Source organism: Entelurus aequoreus, linkage group LG01 (genome assembly GCF_033978785.1).
Source record: "Entelurus aequoreus isolate RoL-2023_Sb linkage group LG01, RoL_Eaeq_v1.1, whole genome shotgun sequence".
Lineage (NCBI taxonomy): Eukaryota > Metazoa > Chordata > Actinopteri > Syngnathiformes > Syngnathidae > Entelurus > Entelurus aequoreus.
The window spans coordinates 66107260-66129326 of record NC_084731.1 but is presented as its reverse complement, the minus strand read 5'-3'; the positions used below and the strand labels follow the sequence as shown (position 1 = coordinate 66129326).

Here is a 22067-nt window from a genome sequence, read left to right as displayed (position 1 = left end):
TCTCCTCAGTTCCCAAACATTTACTGAGTGTTGTTAAAAGGAAAGGCCATGTAACACAGTGGTGAACATGCCCTTTTCCAACTACTTTGGCACGTGTTGCAGCCATGAAATTCTAAGTTAATAATTATTTGCAAAAAAAAAAAAAAGTTTATGAGTTTGAAAATCAAATATCTTGTCTTTATAGTGCATTCAATTGAATATGGGTTAAAAAAGGATTTGCAAATCATTGTATTCCGTTTATATTTACATCTAACACAATTTCCTAACTCATATGGAAACGGGGTTTGTAGTTAATAGTGTGAGAGTCCAGTCCATAGTGGATCTAGTTAATAGTGTGAGAGTCCAGTCCATAGTGGATCTAGTTAATAGTGTGAGAGTCCAGTCCATAGTGGATCTAGTTAATAGTGTGAGAGTCTAGTCCATAGTGGATCTAACATAATAGTGAGAGTCCAGTCCATAGTGGATCTAACATAATAGTTTGAGAGACCAGTCCATAGTGCATTGAACATAGTAGTGTGAGAGTCCAGTCCATAGTGGATCTAACATAATAGTTTGAGAGACCAGTCCATAGTGGATCTAACATAATCGTGTGAGAGTGCAGTTCATAGCGGATCTAGTTCATATTGTGAGAGTCCAGTCCATAGTGGATCTAACATAATAGTGTGAGAGTCCAGTCCATAGTGGATCCAACATAATAGTGTGAGAGTCCAGTCCATAGTTGATCGAGTTAATAGTCTGAGAGTCCAGTCCATAGTGGATCTAGTTAATAGTGTGAGAGTCCAGTCCATAGTGGATCTAACATAATAGTGTGCGAGTCCAGTCCATAGTGGATCTAACATAATAGTTTGAGAGTCCAGTCTATAGTGGATCTAACATACTAGTGTGAGAGTCCAGCCTATAGTGGATCTAACATAATAGTGAGAGTCTAGTCCATAGTGGATCTAACATAATAGTGAGAGTCCAGTCCATAGTGGATCTAACATAATAGTGTGAGTGTCCAGTCCATAGTGGATTGAGTTAATAGTCTGAGAGTCCAGTCCATAGGGGATCTAGTTAATAGTGTGAAAGTCCAGTCCATAGTGGATCTAACGTAATAGTGTGAGAGTCCTGTCCATAGTGGATCTAGTTCATAGTGTGAGAGTCCTGTCCATAGTGGATCTAGTTCATAGTGTGAGAGTCCAGTCCATAGTGGATCTCACATAATATTGTGAGAGTCCAGTCCATAGTGGATCTAGCATAATAGTGTGAGAGTCCAGTTCATAGTGGATCTAGTTCATAGTGTGAGAGTCCAGTCCATAGTGGATCTAACATAATAGTGTGATAGTCCAGTCCATAGTGGATCTAGTTAATAGTGTGAGAGTCCAGTCCATAGTGGATCTATTTAATAGTGTGAGAGTCCAGTCCATAGTGGATCTAGTTGATAGTGTTAGAGTCCAGTCCATAGTGGGACCAACAGGAGTGGATTTAGTTAAGCCAGCAGGAGATCATCTTGAGTGGAGACAGGTCAGCAGTGCAGAGACGTCCCCAACTGATGCACAGATGAGTGGTCCAACTTGGGTCCTGACTTTGGAAAGCTAGCGCCTTATCAGTGGTCACCGAATTTGTGCCCCCCAAAAGAAATGGCAGATCAACTGGTCTAAAAGGGGGGTCTATTTAAAGGCTAGAGTATACAAATGAGTTTTAAGATGGGACTTAAATGCTTCTACCGAGGTAGCATCTCTAACTGTTACTGCCAGAACATTCCAGGGTACTGGAGCCCCAATAGAAAACGCTCTATAGCCCGCAGACTTTTTTGGGGCTCTGGGAATCACTAATAAGCCGGAGTTCTTTGAACGCAGATTTCTTGCCGGGACTTATGGTACAATACAATCAGCAAGATAGGCTGGAGCTAGACCCTTTGGTATTTTATACAGGTAGTAAAACCTTAAAGTCACATCTTAAGTGCACAGGAAGCCAGTGCAGGTGAGCCAGTATAGGTATATATATATAGGTATATATCTGCGACTAATATACCAAAAACATTTCTCTTCTAAAATGTGGTGTGTGTGTCTTATATGCTGATGCGGCTTATAGTTAGGAAAGTACAATATAATGGGATAAAACGCACAGGAGACGTTTAGATGTGTGTTGGAGTCAGGCCTGGGTCTACTCTCTGCAACAGCTGACTGGAGCTATTCTGGGAAGACTGTTGGAATGTGTCTGCAGGAAGTTGTTGTCCGTTTATTCTGATGATACCTCGCAATACCCTTTCTAATTCATCCTGAAGGTGTTGATGTGTGTTGGAAGTGGTCATGATTAAGACGTCTCCTTGCTTTAGTACCAATGCAGCATAAAGCAAATATCTCCACATGCACATCGCCATTAGTTTCAGTACACATAGATACATACATATTGTCATTGTGGCTTGTGCAGTCCTTTGAGACACTCATGATTTAGGGCATGGGTGTCAAACTCTGGCCCGCGAGCCAAAATTGGCCCGCCGTGTGATTTCACTTGGCCCTTGAGGCGATATCAAATTAACACTAGAGCTGGCCCGCTGATTATATACAGCGGCGGTGCCGCGGTAACATCGCATTCACCGCTAATTCTTATACTTGCCAACCCTCCCGGGAGACTCCCAGTGCCCCTCCCGAAAATCGTCACGTCCGCTTTTCATCCAGTCCATCAAGTGCTGGCCCAGTCACAAGATATCTGCGGCTTCTGCACGCACACACAAGTGAATGCAACGCATATTTCATCAACAGCGATACAGGTTACACTGAGGGTAGCCGTATAAACAACTTTAACACTGTTAGAAATATACGCCACACTGTGAATCCACACCAAACAAGAATGAAAAACACATTTCGGGAGAACATCCGCACCGTAACACAACATAAACACAACAGTACAAATACCTAGAACCGTTTGCAGCACTAACTCTTCCGGGACGCTACAAAATACACCCCCGCTACCACCAACACCCCCCCCCCCCCCCTCCACCCCCACCCCCACACACCTTATAGCGTCCTGGAAGAGTTAGTGCTGCAAAGGGTTCTGGGTATTTGTTCTGTTGTGTTTATGTTGTGTTACGGTGCGGATGTTCTCCCGAAATGTGTTTGTCATTCTTGTTTGGTGTGGATTCACAGTGTGGCATATATTTCTAACAGTGTTACAGTTGTTTATACGGCTACCCTCAGTGTAACCTGTATCGCTGTTGATCAAGTATGTGTTGCATTCAGGTGTGTGTGCGTACAGAAGCCGCACATATCTTGTGACTGGGCCGGCACATTGTTAGAATGGATGAAAAGCTGACGTTAAAGGCGGTGCCTTTAAGGCACGCCCCCAAGACTGTGGTCCGGGTGGACTACGAGATATAATGACTGATGAACACCTTCGTTCGATAATGAAGGTTGCCTCAGCTCAAAGTCTGAGCCCCGACATTAATTAACTAGCATCCAAGAAAAGATGGCAGGTATCTGGCTTGGGCACATCAGATTAGATCAGTGTGTTGCAAACTGAGCAGTTTAAAGTCCTGAATGGTTGGTTTATTCATTCTTAATTTATTTTCAAATTTATTAGCCTGCGGAAAAAGTTAATGTTGATATTTACCTCAGAAGGCTGCAAATAGAAAAGAGGCATTACATTTTTATTTAAATTGTATTTGATATGCCATTGATATTTTTTTATTATTATTATTATTTGAAACTCGATTTTGCATGTCACTATAAAGTTATATAAGCCTTGTTTGTTCAATATTCAATGCAAAACTTGTTTGGGTCCCTATTAAAAGGTTACTTTGTTCAACCTTGGCCCACGGCTTTGTTTAGTTTGACATTTTTGCCCACTCTGTATTTGAGTTTGACACCCCTGATTTAGGGCTATATACAGTAAGTAAACACTGATTGATTGATTGATCCATATATACACATTAGCGTGGTCCCCGTACCAATATTTTGGTACCGGTACCAAAATGTATTTTGATACTTTTTTAAATAAAGGGGACCACAGAAAATGTCATTATTGTCTTTATTGTAAAATAAAATCTTTTTGTACATGAAACATATGTTTATTATTGTAATTTAGTTCTTAAATAAAACAGTAAACATACTAGACAACTTGTCTTTTAGTAGTAAGTAAACAAACAAATACTCCTAATTAGTCTGCTGACGTATGCAGTAACATATTGTGTCATTTATCATTCTATTATGTTGTCTACATTATAAGGGACAAACTGTAAAAATTGATTATTAATCTACTTGTTCATTTACTGTTAATATCCGCTTATTTTCTGTTTTAACAGGTTCTATTTACACTTCTGTTAAAATGTAATAATCACTTATTCTTCTCTTGTTTGATACGTTACATTAGTTTTGGATGATACCACACATTTAGGTATCGATCCGATACCAAGTAGTTACAGGATCATGCATTGGTCATATTCAAAGTCCTCATGTGTCCAGGGACGTATTTCCTGAGTTTATAAACATAATATGATTTTTTTTTAAAAGGAAAACAATATTTTGTGACAATAAAAAATATTGATGTAATCATAGTTCTTGTACTTGGTATCATTACAGTGGATGTCAGGTGTAGATCCACCCATGGAGTTTGTTTACATTTAGGACCGCTATCTTTTGTTAGCGGTGAGCTATTGTATCCTCCTACGGTGTGTAGTGAAGCATGTTTATCATAAAAAAAAACTGTTTCCACTTCACTTCAACTTAAAGACAGCAGAAATACATTCCAGACGGTCAATAATAAACAGTTTAGTGTTTTTCATGTCTACAATTGTTCTCTGTTTGACTTGGTCAAACCTTTTCTAACATTTCTCACTACAAAATAAAAGTATTTGCGCTGATATCGTATCGGGTTAATATTGGTATCGGCCAATACTAAAGGCTCTGATACCGCATAAGAGTAATAACGTCGCCTATAATACGAAGCAGACATAAAGTTATATCTTTAAATATATTTCATTTTTGTTTTTAGCATTTTTTTACAGAATGCAAAAATATCAAAATTGCCCCAGCATGTTATGACTTTTCAATACGTGGCCCGTGGTAGAAGAAGTTCAGTCTTTTTTATTTAGTTTTGATCATTATTGTCTACTGCCTTGTTTTTTTGTTGTTGTTTTTTTTTACTTCAATATCAGGGGGTCTTAACCTTAACAGTTTTACTCTTGAAATTAAGTCAATCATTCTATCCAACCTACTTCCAGTTGAACAGATCAAATGATATGAAAGCATGTGTTCATCACAAAGATGATTATTTATTCAACACAAACTTTAGGCTTTGGTCAGGCTGATTACAAAAATAAGTACAAATCAAATAAAGTGCTTAGGAAGGCACTCATAACTGATGAAAACTACATATACATATAAACTAAATAAACCAGTGGTCCCCAACCACTGGTTGGTACCAGGCCGCACAAGATATATATATATATATATATATATATATATATATATATATATATATATATATATATATATATATATATATATATATATATATATATATATATATATATATATATATATATATATATATTTATTTTTTTAAATCAAAATCAACATAAAAAACACAATATATACATTATATATCAATATAGATCAATACAGTCTGCATGGATACAGTCCGTAAGCACACATGATTGTATTTCTTTATGAAAAATAAATAAATAAATAAATAAATAACCCCCCCCGGTCCGTGGGACAAATTTTCAAGCGTTGACCGGTCTGCAGCTACAAAAAGGTTGGGGACCACTGAAATAAACAATAAATATGTTTCTTAACTAGACTGTCACTCAAATTAAAGTTCAAATAAAAATCCAGCTTTACTACTTTAGTCATAATTTTTGCGCTGCAATAACTTCTCTCTAACTTTTGCTCTAGTTTTTTTGCTACTGTCATTACTGCCACAAGTGGTGGGAATGTGTATTACAACTAAGTACCGTTGCGGCTGAGAAACCGATATTTTTGGGGGGGCGGCGGTCCAACAATGGGGCTCGGCCCTACAGTTAAGAAACACAGAATTTGATGTGCGTTTATGAGAGGAAAATAACAAGTCTCATCAGAAAAATTATTGTTTATTTCAACTAAATTGCACATTGAGGCTACAAAGTGTGTTTTATTCCATAGCTTGATGAATGGAACGTGTCAATAGTTTATTGGATTACTCCAAAAAATGGCCACATTTAGATTTGGAACATCAACCCTCCATGTGCCCCGCCGCGCCTAAAGGGACAAGCGGCAGAAAATGGATGGATGGATGAAACCCTCCTTGTGACCATTGAGGATCAAGATCATGTTTATTTACATGAGCTCTTATTTTGCCATGAAATAACTTGCGCCCTTTCTTCCCAGGTGTCCCCCACCTGCGCCTCAACCCCCGAGCAGGTACGTGTGCACACACATTTATGAGGGGCCGTTAGGGACATTATTCCGAATTACCTCTTACATACACTACTGAAATGCTCTCACATAAACAACTGAAATGTTTTTCTCTCACACACACTACTGAAACACTCTCACACACACTACTGAAACACTCTCACACACACTACTGAAACACTCTTATACACACTACTGAAATGCTCTCACATAAACAACTGACATTTTTTTCTCACACACACACTACTGAAACACTCTTATACACACTACTGAAACACTCTCACACACTACTGAAACACTCTTATACACACTACTGAAATGCTCTCACATAAACAACTGAATTTTTTTTCTCACACACACTACTGAAACACTCTTATACACACTACTGAAATGCTCTCACATAAACAACTGACATTTTTTTCTCACACACACACTACTGAAACACTCTTATACACACTACTGAAACACTCTTATACACACTACTGGAATACTCTTACATACACTACTGAAATGCTCACACATAAACAACTAAAATGTTTTTCTCTCACACACCCTACTGAAACACTCTCATAAACACTACTGATTTTTTTTTCTCTCACGCACACACACACACACACACACATACACACACGCACACACACACCTGGAATTATTTTTCACTAGCATGTATAAACGGATTTCACCTGTGTGTGTGTAAGCTTTTTACACGTGCGTGTGAGAGAAAACAATTTCAGTAGTATGTGTGCAAGGATTTCAGTTATGTGTATGATAGCATTTCACCAGTGTGTATAATAGTGTTTCAATAGTGTGTATAAGTGTGTTTCAGAAGTGTGTATAAGAGTGTTTCAGTAGTGTGTATAAGAGTGTTTCAGTAGTGTGTGTGTGTGAGAAAAAGATTTTAGTTGTTTATGTGAGAGCATTTCAGTAGTGTGTATAAGAGTGTTTCAGTAGTATGTATAAGAGTGTTTCAGTAGTGTGTATAAGAGTGTTTCAGTAGGGTGTGTGTGAGGAAAATATTTTAGTTGTTTATGTGAGAGCATTACAGTAGTGTGTATAAGAGTGTTTCAGTAGTGTGTGTGTGAGAAAAATATTTTAGTTGTTTATGTGAGAGCATTTCAGTAGTGTGTATAAGAGTGTTTCAGTAGTATGTATAAGAGTGTTTCAGTAGTGTGTATAAGAGTGTTTCAGTAGGGTGTGTGTGAGGAAAATATTTTAGTTGTTTATGTGAGAGCATTACAGTAGTGTGTATAAGAGTGTTTCAGTAGTATGTATAAGAGTGTTTCAATAGTGTGTATAAGAGTGTTTCAGTAGTGTGTGTGAGAAAAAGATTTTAGTTGTTTATGTGAGAGCATTTCAGTAGTTTGTATAAGAGTGTTTCAGTAGTGTGTATAAGAATGTTTCAGTAGTGTGTGTAAGAGTGTTTCAGTAGTGTGTGTGTGAGAGAAAAACATTTCAGTTGTTTACATGAGAGCATTTCAGTAGTGTGTATAACAAGTAATTCCGAATGATGTCCCTAACGGCCCCTCATACACAATTGCCTTTTCTCATTTTTTCTCCCACGTTTCTTTTACGCTTCACAGCACAATTCCGTGACATCGACTTCCCTGAAGAAACGAGGCTCCATGCCGAGGTGACCCACTCAGTCACATGTTCACCTTTCCAAGTCAGGATGCCACCTTCCATGGGCTGAAATGGTTTTGGTGTGCAGGAGTAAAAGCGAGGAGCGAGTGATGGACCAAGTCATGGAGCGCCACTACGACCTGGACCTCACCTACATCACCGAGAGGATCATCTCCGTCTTCTTCATGCCCGAGCTGGAGGAGCCGCGCTATGGCAGCCATTTGCAGGAGATGGCGTCCATGCTGAAATCCAAGCACCAAGACAAGTTCCTGGTGGGTCATACACAAATATGACAATAATACCAGCATACCTGTATTATATGTACAATACACACATTAATGCTGTGTTTTTATCATCATATGCTTGGCTGAGGTGTTTCAATCAGGGGTGTCCAAAGTTCATTTGTTAACGTCCCGCGGCACATTTTAGAAATACTGTTACGATATTAAGTGGAATTAAAGAGCTAACGGGTAACCAGAAAATGTTGCAAATACGGATACTAATAACACAAAGTTGCCATACAGGCAGTTTTTTACTTTAAAACTCTAAGTTCTCACAAAATGATCATTCAAATCAATGTTGGTATAAATTATGCAGCAATTCAACATCAAATATTCCACTTTGAAAAAATGTTTTGGGGAAAATATTGCATATTTTGTGTTTTTGCCATATAAATAAAAGAAGATTTTCTCTGACAAGAAGGGCAAAAAACATAAGAAAATGTTGAACGTATAGGTCTGAAGTTTATCTTTGGATATTTAAGTGGTGAAAGTAAAAATAGATATTAATATAGAACTTAATTTGTGTTTTTGTCATAAAATACTGAGTTTACTTTGACAAAAAGTGCCTAAAACATAAAACATAGATGAATAAATAAAAACTTACAATCGACGGATGGATCTGAAGTTGATCTAGAGATTCAGGCATTAAATATGTTTGACTTATTTTCAACACTTTTATAAGTGGATCTCTTTTGGATCCTCCAGAACTTCAGTTTGATTTATTTTTTAACTGTCATTGCTCAAAAAACACTAATCAACCAAAATCAATGTTGTTATGAAATATTTACCTATTTTGGGCTCCATTTACTTCACATCAAATATTAACCTTTAAAAAATTTGGGGGGGAAAATGTTGCATATTTTGTGTTTTTGCTATAAAAAACAGGATTTTATTTGACAAAAAAAGGGCATAAAAGGTAAGAAAATGTTCAACTTTATGTCAACGGATAGGTTTGAAGTTTATCTTTGGATATTTAAGTGGTGAAAGTAAAAATAGATATTAATATAGAACTTAATTTGTGTTTTTGTCATAAAATACTGAGTTTACTTTGACAAAAAGTGCCTAAAACATAAAACATAGATGAATAAATAAAAACTTACAATCGACGGATGGATCTGAAGTTGATCTAGAGATTCAGGCATTAAATATGTTTGACTTATTTTCAACACTTTTATAAGTGGATCTCTTTTGGATCCTCCAGAACTTCAGTTTGATTTATTTTTTAACTGTCATTGCTCAAAAAACACTAATTAACCAAAATCAATGTTGTTATGAAATATTTACCTATTTTGGGCTCCATTTACTTCACATCAAATATTAACCTTTAAAAAATTTGGGGGGGAAAATGTTGCATATTTTGTGTTTTTGCTATAAAAAACAGGATTTTATTTGACAAAAAAAGGGCATAAAAGGTAAGAAAATGTTCAACTTTATGTCAACGGATAGGTTTGAAGTTTATCTTTGGATATTTAAGTGTTGGAAGTACAAATAAATATTAATATAGGACAAATTTTGTGTTTTTGTCATGAAATACAGAGTGTTCTTTGACAAAAATGTAATAAAACATAAGAAAACATAGATGAATAAATAAAAACTTGTAATCGACGGATAGATCTGAAGTTGATCTAGAGATTCAAGTGTTGAAAGTAAAAATAAAATACATATGACTTATTTTCAACACTTTTATGAGTGGAATATTTACCTATTTTGGGCTCTATTTACTTCACATCAAATATTTCATTTTGAAATTTTTTTGTTGAAAATGTTGCATATTTTGTGTTTTTGCCATAAAAAACAGGATTTTATTTGACAAAAAAAGGGCATAAAAGGTAAGAACATTTTCAACTTTATGTCAACGGATAGGTCTGAAGTTTATCTTTGGATATTTAAGTGTTGAAAGTAAAAATAGATATTATAGAACTTCTTATGTGTTTCTTTCATAAAAAACTGGGTTTTCTTTGACAAAAAGGGCATAAAACATAAGACAATTTGTAACTTTATTTCAACTGATAAAGTTGATGGATAGATAATTAAATATATATATATATATATATGAGTTATTAAAACACTTCAATGACTGAGACCCTTCTGGGTCTCCTGGACCTTTAACACCAATGCAAAATATATTGTATCGGTTTTGAAAATTAAAAAATGGGGGGGGGGGAGTTTGGACACCCCTGGTATCGCTCATTGAATTTAGTGGTTTCTTACGTTTCTTTTCTAGCTGTTGAATTTATCGGAGAAGAGACACGACATCACCAGACTCAACCCGAAGGTAGGTTTTGTTCGACATTACCACGGTGCATTGGGGAAAGTCCACACCGTGGTCTCCTCCTCTGCTGCAGGTCCAAGACTTGGGCTGGCCTGACCTTCACGCTCCGCCTCTGGACGGGATCTGTAGCGTGTGTAAGACCATGGAGACCTGGCTGGGCGCTGACCCTCACAACGTGGTGGTCCTCCACTGTAAGGTCGGTGGCAGCTGAAGGTGCAGGCGGTGAAGGTCACCTCATGGTCTGCTCGTCCTATGACAGGGTCACCCAGGGAAGACGGCCGTGATTGTGGCAGCTTTCATGCACTACAACAGGATCTCAGCAGGGTAAGTCAACTATCTTTCGTCTTAAGCTGAAGAAGTCATCAAGTCTTGTAGTCACAGTCCACTCACATTTGTCTCGTCTTCTCATCTTTTCTCACCACTGTCAATAAATAGCAAGTAGACTATTTCTACAGGCCAGCTACTTTTTAATGTACCAAGTGGAGGGGATCATTCATATATATCATTTATGTTGCTTTATTCATGAAAGAGAGGTAAACAAGTTAAATGTGTCTAACGGTAGGCATGGTGTTCCTGGGATTAAAGGCCTCACCTTTTCTCCTCCAAACATATTGCTGGGTATTGTGGCCAAACAGCTCCATTTTTGTTTTATCTGACATTACATGGACAAAGATAAGAGGAAAGTTCTGTGGTCAGATGAAACAAAAATGGATTGGAGGAGAAAAGGTGAGGCCTTTAATCCCAGGAATCCCAGGAACACCATCCCTACCGTCAAGCATGGTGGTGGTAGTATTATACTCTGGGCCTATTTTGCTGCCAATGGAACTGGGGCTTTAAATGGGACAATGAAAAAAAGAAGGTTACCTACCTCCAAATTCTTCAGGACAACCTAAAGTCATCAGCCCGAAGGTTGGGTCTTGGGCGCAGTTGGGTGTTCCAACAGGACAATGACCCCAAACACACGTCAAAAGTGGTAAAATAATGGCTAAATCAGGCTAGAAAGAAGGTTTTAGAACGGCCTTCCCAGAGTCCTGACTTAAACGTGTGGACAATGCTGAAGAAACAAGTCCATGTCAGAAAACCAACACATTTAGCTGAACTGCACCAAGATTGTGGTCAAAAATTCAAGCAGAAGCTTGTGGATGGCTACCAAAAGCGCCTTATTGCTGTGAAACTTGCCAAGGGACATGTAAACAAATATTAACATTGCTGTATGTATACTTTTGACCCAGCAGATTTGCTCACATTTTCAGTAGACCCATAATAAATTCATAAAAGAACCAAACTTCATGAATGTTTTTGTGACCAACAAGTATGTGCTCCAATCACTCTATCACAAAAAAATAAGAGTTGTAAAAATTATTGGAAACTCAAGACAGCCATGACATTATGTTCTTTACAAGTGTATGTCAACTTTTGACCACGACTGTATATCTGCTGTACATGTTTACATTTACAGAATAGAAGTGTTGTATACTTCTCTTGTTGCCTTATTTTTAGGGGCGTCAAAAAAAACAACATTCAAATGAATCGTAATTATTTTTTTGTAGCGATTCTTAATCAATAATATATATATATATATATATATATATATATATATATATATATATATATATATATATATATATATATATATATATATATATATATATATATATATATATTATTTTTTTTTTTTTTTCTCTTTTTTTTTTTTTTTTTAAATCTGTCCTGTCCAGCCACTCAGACAAATCATATAGTAGATGTAGATGATCTATATCTGTTGTACACATTTACTTTAGAAAAGAGAAGTGTTGGATTCTTATCTTGTTGTCTTATTTGTATTTGACTTTATTTCATGTTTTGGTAGCATTTAGTTGAACAAAGTTTTCTTTTAAGTAATATAAAAATGTACCAGAAATGGATGGATTTTGAATTGAGAATCAGTTTGAATCAATAATCAATACTGAATCAAATCCAATGGTGTGCAGCCCTACAAAGCTTAAACCAAAATAAACTGTGACGGGACTTTAGAGCAAACTTTTTGAGCAAATAACATTCAAGTAAAACATTTAAAAAAGTGTTCTTGTATAACATTTTAACATTTGTGTCCAAGTCCTTTTTTTTAAGTGAATTTGAATTATGCGAGTGATGAATCCAGATTTAAAAGAGTAATTAATCTGATTAACAAAAATGATTTTGCATAGCCACCATAAGAATGTATGATGATTGTATGATTGTGTGTACAGTGTGGACCAGGCCCTCACCACCTTGGCCATGAGGAAGTTCTGTGAGGACAAAGTTTCATCTTCCCTGCAGCCCTCTCAGAGAAGGTCTTTGATACAACTTGAAGTCACATACTAATTATTGCCCATAAACTATGTTATTGACATTATTTTATCACTTGCCTTGAAGTCACCTACTAATTATTGCCCATAAACTATATTATTGACATTATTTTATCACTTGCCTTGAAGTCACCTACAAATTATTGCCCATAAACTATATTATTGACATTATTTTATCACTTGCCTTGAAGTCACCTACTAATTAATGCCCATAAACGATATTATTGACATTATTTTTTGGAGACCAAATGATAAAACATAACAACAATGCAAGTATACCCTTTTCAAATGCAATATGTATATGTATTTCTTCTTTATCTTAACGTGAACGTAAACTTTTAAATATCCAAGTGAAATAAAATCAATAAATATTCTCTATTAGCAAAATGTTGCACGTGAATAAACATCACAACCGAAAGCAATACAATAGTTTATGTTTCTGTCAACCAAAACAATGAATAAAATGGCTAAATCAAGTTATTGTGACCAAAATTAAATGTTAAATGTGCTCTGAATGTACTAAAGTATTTTATCCTTTCTTGGCAGAGGAAATATTAAGCCATACCATTTGTATTTGTGTGTTTAAATATGTCTATCTTCTTCTATTTTCATTTGTAAACCTTTTAGAGCGTTTTGTAATAAATGCAAATTGGTTGATTAGTTTCACTTCCGCTTTACGTGATGTCACGCAAGTTCACTTCCTGTTGAACGGAGTGCAGCCTGTGTCCGTCTGTTTCTACTTGATAATGTATATCATAGTTTATACATTATTATATATATGTATATTATGTATATATGTATATGCATGTATATATTATGATTTGTACATTTTCAGTATGTGTTGTTTGTTCTATTTTCAAACAAAGCAGACAATCTGAAGTTGTCTTTATTTTTCATTTGTCATGCCATGATTTTACCAGTGTGGCCCACTTAGGAAGAGAGTTTCCTCCATGTGGCCCCCGAGCTGAAATTAGTTTGACACCCCTGGTTTAGACAGTAATGTGTTCATACTCGTTTAGATTAGGGTATGACGTTCCGTAATTGGAAAATACTTTAATGTTAGCATTTAAGCCAGCTAGCAAGCTAACACTAGTCCTCCTATAAGTTTGTCAAAGTGCAATCAGGGGTTTTAGATCACTTTAATTTAATAGAGTTATAATAACCGTCGGGAGTTTCACAGCAAATTACTTTTCTATGTTGTAGTACGAGGCAGCTACTACGAAGAGGGACTGCATATATATAGTATAGTATTACTGTTATGACTACTGTTGTACAGTACAGATGGACACCATGAAGCCCATACTTCCCGTATTTTATCTTTCTTTCCTGGTGTCTTCCCGGTAGCATTTTTTTTTTCCTGGGTTTTGCTCACCATGAAAAACCAAATATTTCTTAGTAGTTAAGCAGGCCCTAAGTGCATCAACATTGTGTCACCTCAGGTACATCTACTACTTTGCTGGTCTGCTGTCAGGCACCATCAAGATGAACAGCAGTCCTCTGTTCCTGCACCACATCCTCATTCCATCCCTGACCAATTTTCAGACAGGAGGAGGTCAGTTTTATGTACAGTTAACTAATATTGTATGGTAGAGAATGTTTTCTCTCGGCAGGTTACTTTCCCTTTGTAAAGATCTACCAGTCACTGCAGCTGATCTACACCTCCTGTGTCTAGTGAGTAGTCTCCATCTTCTCCATCTGTGTCTAGTGAGTAGTTTCCATCTTCTCCATCTGTGTCTAGTGAGTAGTCTCCATCTTCTCCATCTGTGTCTAGTGAGTAGTCTCCATCTTCTCCATCTGTGTCTAGTGAGTAGTTTCCATCTTCTTCATCTGTGTCTAGTGAGTAGTCTCCATCTTCTCCATCTGTGTCTAGTGAGTAGTTTCTATCTTCTTCATCTGTGTCTAGTGAGTAGTCTCCATCTTCTCCATCTGTGTCTAGTGAGTAGTCTCCATCTTCTCCATCTGTGTCTAGTGAGTAGTTTCCATCTTCTTCATCTGTGTCTAGTGAGTAGTTTCCATCTTCTCTATCTTCTCCATCTGTGACTAGTGAGTAGTCTCCATCTTCTCCATCTGTGTCTAGTGAGTAGTTTCCATCTTCTTCATCTGTGTCTAGTGAGTAGTCTCCATCTTCTCCATCTGTGTCTAGTGAGTTGTCTCCATCTTCTCCATCTGTGTCTAGTGAGTAGTTTCCATCTTCTCTATCTTCTCCATCTGTGACTAGTGAGTAGTCTCCATCTTCTCCATCTGTGTCTAGTGAGTAGTCTCCATCTTCTTCATCTGTGTCTAGTGAGTAGTCTCCATCTTCTTCATCTGTGTCTAGTGAGTAGTCTCCATCTTCTCCATCTGTGTCTAGTGAGTAGTCTCCATCTTCTCCATCTGTGTCTAGTGAGTAGTTTCCATCTTCTCCATCTGTGTCTAGCGAGTAGTCTCCATCTTCTCCATCTGTGTCTAGTGAGTAGTCTCCATCTTCTCCATCTGTGTCTAGTGAGTAGTTTCCATCTTCTCTATCTTCTCCATCTGTGACTAGTGAGTAGTCTCCATCTTCTCCATCTGTGTCTAGTGAGTAGTTTCTATCTTCTTCATCTGTGTCTAATGAGTAGTCTCCATCTTCTCCATCTGTGTCTAGTGAGTAGTCTCCATCTTCTCCATCTGTGTCTAGTGAGTAGTTTCCATCTTCTTCATCTGTGTCTAGTGAGTAGTTTCCATCTTCTCTATCTTCTCCATCTGTGTCTAGTGAGTAGTTTCCATCTTCTCCATCTGTGTCTAGTGAGTAGTCTCCATCTTCTCCATCTGTGTCTAGTGAGTAGTTTCCATCTTCTTCATCTGTGTCTAGTGAGTAGTTTCCATCTTCTCTATCTTCTCCATCTGTGACTAGTGAGTAGTCTCCATCTTCTCCATCTGTGTCTAGTGAGTAGTTTCCATCTTCTTCATCTGTGTCTAGTGAGTAGTCTCCATCTTCTCCATCTGTGTCTAGTGAGTTGTCTCCATCTTCTCCATCTGTGTCTAGTGAGTAGTTTCCATCTTCTCTATCTTCTCCATCTGTGACTAGTGAGTAGTCTCCATCTTCTCCATCTGTGTCTAGTGAGTAGTCTCCATCTTCTTCATCTGTGTCTAGTGAGTAGTCTCCATCTTCTCCATCTGTGTCTAGTGAGTAGTCTCCATCTTCTCCATCTGTGTCTAGTGAGTAGTTTCCATCTTCTCTATCTTCTCCATCTGTGACTAGTGAGTAGTCTTCATCTTCTCCATCTGTGTCTAGTTAGTAGTCTCCATCTTCTCCATCTGTGTCTAGTGAGTAGTCTCCATCTTCTCCATCTGTGTCTAGTGAGTAGTTTCCATCTTCTCTATCTTCTCCATCTGTGACTAGTGAGTAGTCTCCATCTTCTCCATCTGTGTCTAGTGAGTAGTCTCCATCTTCTCCATCTGTGTCTAGTGAGTAGTCTCCATCTTCTCCATCTGTGTCTAGTGAGTAGTTTCCATCTTCTACATCTTCTCCATCTGTGTCTAGTGAGTAGTCTCCATCTTCTCTATCGTCTCCATTTTCTCCATCTTCTCCATCTGCTGGGCTTATGTTCAACGTTCACATTGTTTACTCGACAAAGGTGTGTTTGGTCTAACACTTGTGTGTGTTTCCATAGCAACCCTCAGTCTTCTCGGGCAAGAAAGTTGTGCGTGACAATGGAACCTGCGTTGTTGCTGAAGGGGGACATTATGGTGAGAACATGCTGTAAATACTATGTGACATACTGTACCTGTATGTTTTTGTGATGCAAATACTATGTGACATAATGCACCTGTACGTAAATACTATGTGACATACTGTACATGTATGTAAATACTATGTGACATACTGTACCTGTATGTTTTTGTGATGTAAATACTATGTGACATAATGCACCTGTACGTAAATACTATGTGACATACTGTACATGTATGTTTTTGTGATGTAAATACTATGTGACATAATGCACCTGTACGTAAATACTATGTGACATACTGTACATGTATGTAAATACTATGTGACATACTGTACCTGTACGTATATGTGATGTAAATACTATGTGACATACTGTAACTGTATGCATACGTGATGTAAATACTATGTGACATACTGCACCTGTACGTAAATACTACGTGACATACTGTACATGTATGTAAATACTATGTGACATACTGTACCTGTACGTAAATACTATGTGACATACTGTAACTGTATGCATACGTGATGTAAATACTATGTGACATACTGTATGTAAATACTATGTGACATACTGTACCTGTACGTAAATACTATGTGACATACTGTACATGTATCTAAATACTGTGTGACATACTGTACATGTATGTAAATTTTATGTGGCATACTGTACCTGTATGTATACTTTATGTAAATACTATGTGACATACTTTACCTGTATGTAAATACTATGTGACATACTGTACATGTACGTAAATACTATGTGACATACTTTACCTGTACGTATATGTGATGTAAATACTATGTGACATACTGTAACTGTATGCATACGTGATGTAAATACTATGTGACATACTGCACCTGTACGTAAATACTACGTGACATACTGTACATGTATGTAAATACTATGTGACATACTGTACCTGTACGTAAATACTATGTGACATACTGTAACTGTATGCATACGTGATGTAAATACTATGTGACATACTGCACCTGTACGTAAATACTACGTGACATACTGTACATGTATGTAAATACTATGTGACATACTGTACCTGTACGTAAATACTATGTGACATACTGTACATGTATCTAAATACTGTGTGACATACTGTACATGTATGTAAATTTTATGTGGCATACTGTACCTGTATGTATACTTTATGTAAATACTATGTGACATACTTTACCTGTATGTAAATACTATGTGACATACTTTACCTGTACGTATATGTGATGTAAATACTATGTGACATACTGTAACTGTATGCATACGTGATGTAAATACTATGTGACATACTGCACCTGTACGTAAATACTACGTGACATACTGTACATGTATGTAAATACTATGTGACATACTGTACCTGTACGTAAATACTATGTGACATACTGTAACTGTATGCATACGTGATGTAAATACTATGTGACATACTGCACCTGTACGTAAATACTACGTGACATACTGTACATGTATGTAAATACTATGTGACATACTGTACCTGTACGTAAATACTATGTGACATACTGTACATGTATCTAAATACTGTGTGACATACTGTACATGTATGTAAATTTTATGTGGCATACTGTACCTGTATGTATACTTTATGTAAATACTATGTGACATACTTTACCTGTATGTAAATACTATGTGACATACTGTACATGTACGTAAATACTATGTGACATACTGTACCTGTATGTATACTTTATGTAAGTACTATGTGACATACTGTACCTGTATGTATACTTTATATAAATACTATGTGACATACTGTACCTGTGTGTATACTTTATGTAAATACTATGTGACATACAGTACGTGTATGTAAATGCTATGTGACATTCTGTACATGTACGTAAATACTATGTGACATACTGTACCTGTATGTAAACATTATGTAAATACTATGTGACATACTGTACATGTATGTAAAAATTATGTAAATACTATGTGACATACTGTACCTCTATGTATACATGATGTAAATACTATGTGACGTACTGTACATGTACGTGAATACTATGTGACATACTGTACCTGGGACAGTCCTCTATTAAGTCAGTTACTGCCCTCATGTGGATTATACGTGTAATGCGTGTGTCTGATCTGATACGTCAGGCTATTTAGGAACAAACTGATGATGCAGATTGCTCAAAAACCAATGAATGACTTCTGACATGTTTGGCGATATATTGTTAAAATGACTTTCCTTTCACCAGCGTAGGAATAAAAGAAACATGTTTCACTACAGTTGTCCATCAGAGATATTATGTGTTCATGCATTTCTGGTCCTCATCTCAGGTGAAGCGCTATCATCATCAGGGATGTTATGTGTTCATGCACTTCTGGTCCTCACCTCAGGTGAAGTGCTATCATCGACGCAGCCAAGCAGCAGAGAGGGAGGTGGTGTTCAGGATCCAGTTCCACACCTGCACCATCCATGGAGCCCAGCTCTGGTTTGGCAAGAATGAACTGGACGTCGCCTGCTCAGGTAGAACAACGCTTGTCCACTAGCGGCTATGGCAGGCCTGGGCAGTTATTTCCACTCCGGGGGGCAAATTTAGAGGAAAATAATGTGTTATATATATATATATATACTTCAAACAGCCATGACATTATGTTCCGTACAAGTGTATGTAAACTTTTGATCGCGACTGTATATGTATGTATACATATATATATACTTCTATATACAAACACATATGTATACATATATACACACATATATATATATATATATATATATATATATATATATATATATATATATATATATATATATATATATATATATATATATATATATATATATATATATATATATATATATATATATATATATATATGTGGGTGTGTGTATATATGTATAAATATGTGTGTGTATGTATATATATATGTATACATATGTGTGTGTGTATATATACACATATATATACATATGCATATATGTATATATATATATATATATATATATATATATATGTATATATATATATATATATATATATATATATATATATATATATATATATATATATATATATATATATATATGTAATATATATGTAATATATATGTAATATATATATATATATATATATATATATATATATATATGTAATATATATGTAATATATATGTAATATATATATATATATATATATATATATATATATATATATATATATATATATATATATATATATATATATATATATATATATATATATATATATATATATATATATATATGTAAGCTGTGAAATATGTAAGCTGTGAAAATCTGCTGTACAGTATGTGTGCTTGGGTCCTAATACAAAACCTCACAATAATGTCTGATTGAATGTAAAAACGTTATGACAGACCGCCTTAAAAACGGAATGGAATTAAAAAATTTTTTACTGAATGAGACACCCTGAATGTACATGAAAATAAAGAAAGTGGGATTTACAATATCAACTATGAAGAATAAAACACTGAATATTGACAACATATGAACGTCACACCCACTCTCCATCCACATATTTTACAATCACGCGAAACACTACAAAATTGCAACAAACAGTGAAATATGAACGTGAAGGGTAAAAAAAAAAACCCACCTACAATCTGATACATCAGATATATCACTAAGCTTTAGAAACTTTGTTGTAAAAATCTCCTTCCACGTCTGTCCCTGACACCCACATTTCAGGCTCTGGAAACACTCTGTGGAAACACTCCTCACCCACACTGCTTGGTGCCTCGTCTGAGCTGCTGTGACTTACATTACCATAGTAACTAATTAGATGACCATAGTAACTAATTAGATGACCATAGTAACTCTTTAGATGACCATAGTAACTAATTAGATGACCATAGTAACTCATTAGATTACCATAGTAACTAATTTGATGACCATAGTAACTATTATATCATGCAGATTCCAAGCATTGAAAGACTTAGTGTAGTTGAAGACTTAGGCTCATTAGAAAACATCACTGCACATCATAATGGCAGCTACACTTTCCATCTTAAACATCTAAAAAAAAATATTTGGGAATGTCCGGCGGGCCAGATTGAAAAGCTTAATTCAGCAGTTCATCTAAATATGTTGGTTTTCTGACATGGACTTGTTTCTTCAGCATTGTCCACACATTTAAGTCAGGACTTTGGGAAGGCCATTCTAAAACCTTCATTCTAGCCTGATTTAGCCATTCCTTTACCACTTTTGACGTGTGTTTGGGGTCATTGTCCATGTGGCCCCGGGGTCTTAATTTGCCCGGGTCTGGTGTATGGTGACTAAACTCCTTTGGAGAAAAGTTGTACTCGTCATTTCCTATGCTGATACAAATATACAAGTATTTGTTACTGGACAGTATTCCTACTTGCAGTAAAGCTCAGACTCTTTAGCATGTTTCAGTCATTTGGAAAGTTATTTAAAGTGCTCGCTCCTGTTTACAATGCATACATGACATGATGCTATTTACCCAAGTCTGTTGTGTATTTCTGACTATTTTATCATTTCCTGGCGTCGCAGCAATATTTCATAAGCTTCTTCCTCCAGATGACAGGTTCCCCCTTGATGCTGCCGTGGAGTTTATCTTCTCCAGCGGGCCGGAAAAATTAAACGGTGACTATTTTTAGTCGTCTTGTGTTGTTTCAAGTGCGCTTTGTCTTTTTGCTCGTGATTGAGACGTCAAAATATCTGCTTTTAAGAAGACCAGAAGCCGGATGCCTCGGTCAAAGTGGACGACAACACCTCAGATCCAGTGGTCAGATGGGATTCTTATGAGAACTTTCACCTTCACCACCAAGACAGCACAGAAAGTAAGATGCTGTAGTTTTTGTTTTACCCACGTTGTGTAAATGGTCAATAAAAACAGAATACAATGATTTGCAAATCCTTTTCAACTTATATTCAATTGAATAGACTGCAAAGACAAGATATTTCACATTCACACTGAGAAACTTCTTTTTTTTTTTGCAAATAATCATGAACTTGGAATATAATGGCAGCAACACATTCCAAAAAAGTTGTCACAGGGGCATTTTTACCACTGTGTTACATGGCCTTTCCTTTAACAACACACGGTTTGGGAACTGAGGAGACACATTTTTGAAGTGGAATTATTTCCCATTCTTGCTTGATGTACAGCTTAAGTTGTTCAACAGTCTCCCTTCTGATATTTTAGCCTTCATATTGCACCATACATTTTCAATGTCTGGACTACAGGCAGGCCAGTCTAGTACCCGCACTCTTTTACTATGAAGCCACGCTGTTGTAACATGTGGCTAGGCATCGTCTTGCTGAAATAAGCAGGGGCGTCCATGATAACGTTGCTTGGATGGCAACATTTGTTGCTCCAAAACCTGTGTGTACCTTTCAGCATTAATGGTGCCTGCACAGATGTGTAAGTTACCCATGCCTTGGGCACTAATACACCCCCATACCATCACAGATGCTGCCTCTTACACTTTGCACCTAGAACAGTCCGGATGGTTCTTTTCCT

At 36.5% G+C, this 22067-nt stretch overlaps 1 protein-coding gene across 4 annotated transcripts in view; it reads left to right on the top strand.

Moving 5' to 3' along the window:
* The first annotated feature begins 6350 nt into the window (after positions 1-6350).
* Positions 6351-22067, top strand: part of LOC133655902 (tensin-2-like) — a 47281-nt gene continuing 31564 nt past the window's right edge. For 3 of the 4 annotated variants that reach the window (XM_062056535.1, XM_062056544.1, XM_062056516.1), the window contains exons 1-13: positions 6351-6380; positions 7955-8004; positions 8083-8266; positions 10500-10550; positions 10621-10743; positions 10807-10871; positions 12776-12859; positions 14314-14426; positions 14485-14545; positions 16507-16582; positions 18937-19066; positions 21122-21187; positions 21274-21384. In XM_062056535.1, the coding sequence (XP_061912519.1) occupies positions 7997-8004; positions 8083-8266; positions 10500-10550; positions 10621-10743; positions 10807-10871; positions 12776-12859; positions 14314-14426; positions 14485-14545; positions 16507-16582; positions 18937-19066; positions 21122-21187; positions 21274-21384 (1072 nt within the window). In that variant the 5' untranslated portion in view covers positions 6351-6380; positions 7955-7996. The remainder of the gene's footprint in view (positions 6381-7954; positions 8005-8082; positions 8267-10499; positions 10551-10620; positions 10744-10806; positions 10872-12775; positions 12860-14313; positions 14427-14484; positions 14546-16506; positions 16583-18936; positions 19067-21121; positions 21188-21273; positions 21385-22067) is intronic. The other variant, XM_062056526.1, reaches the window with a different exon arrangement.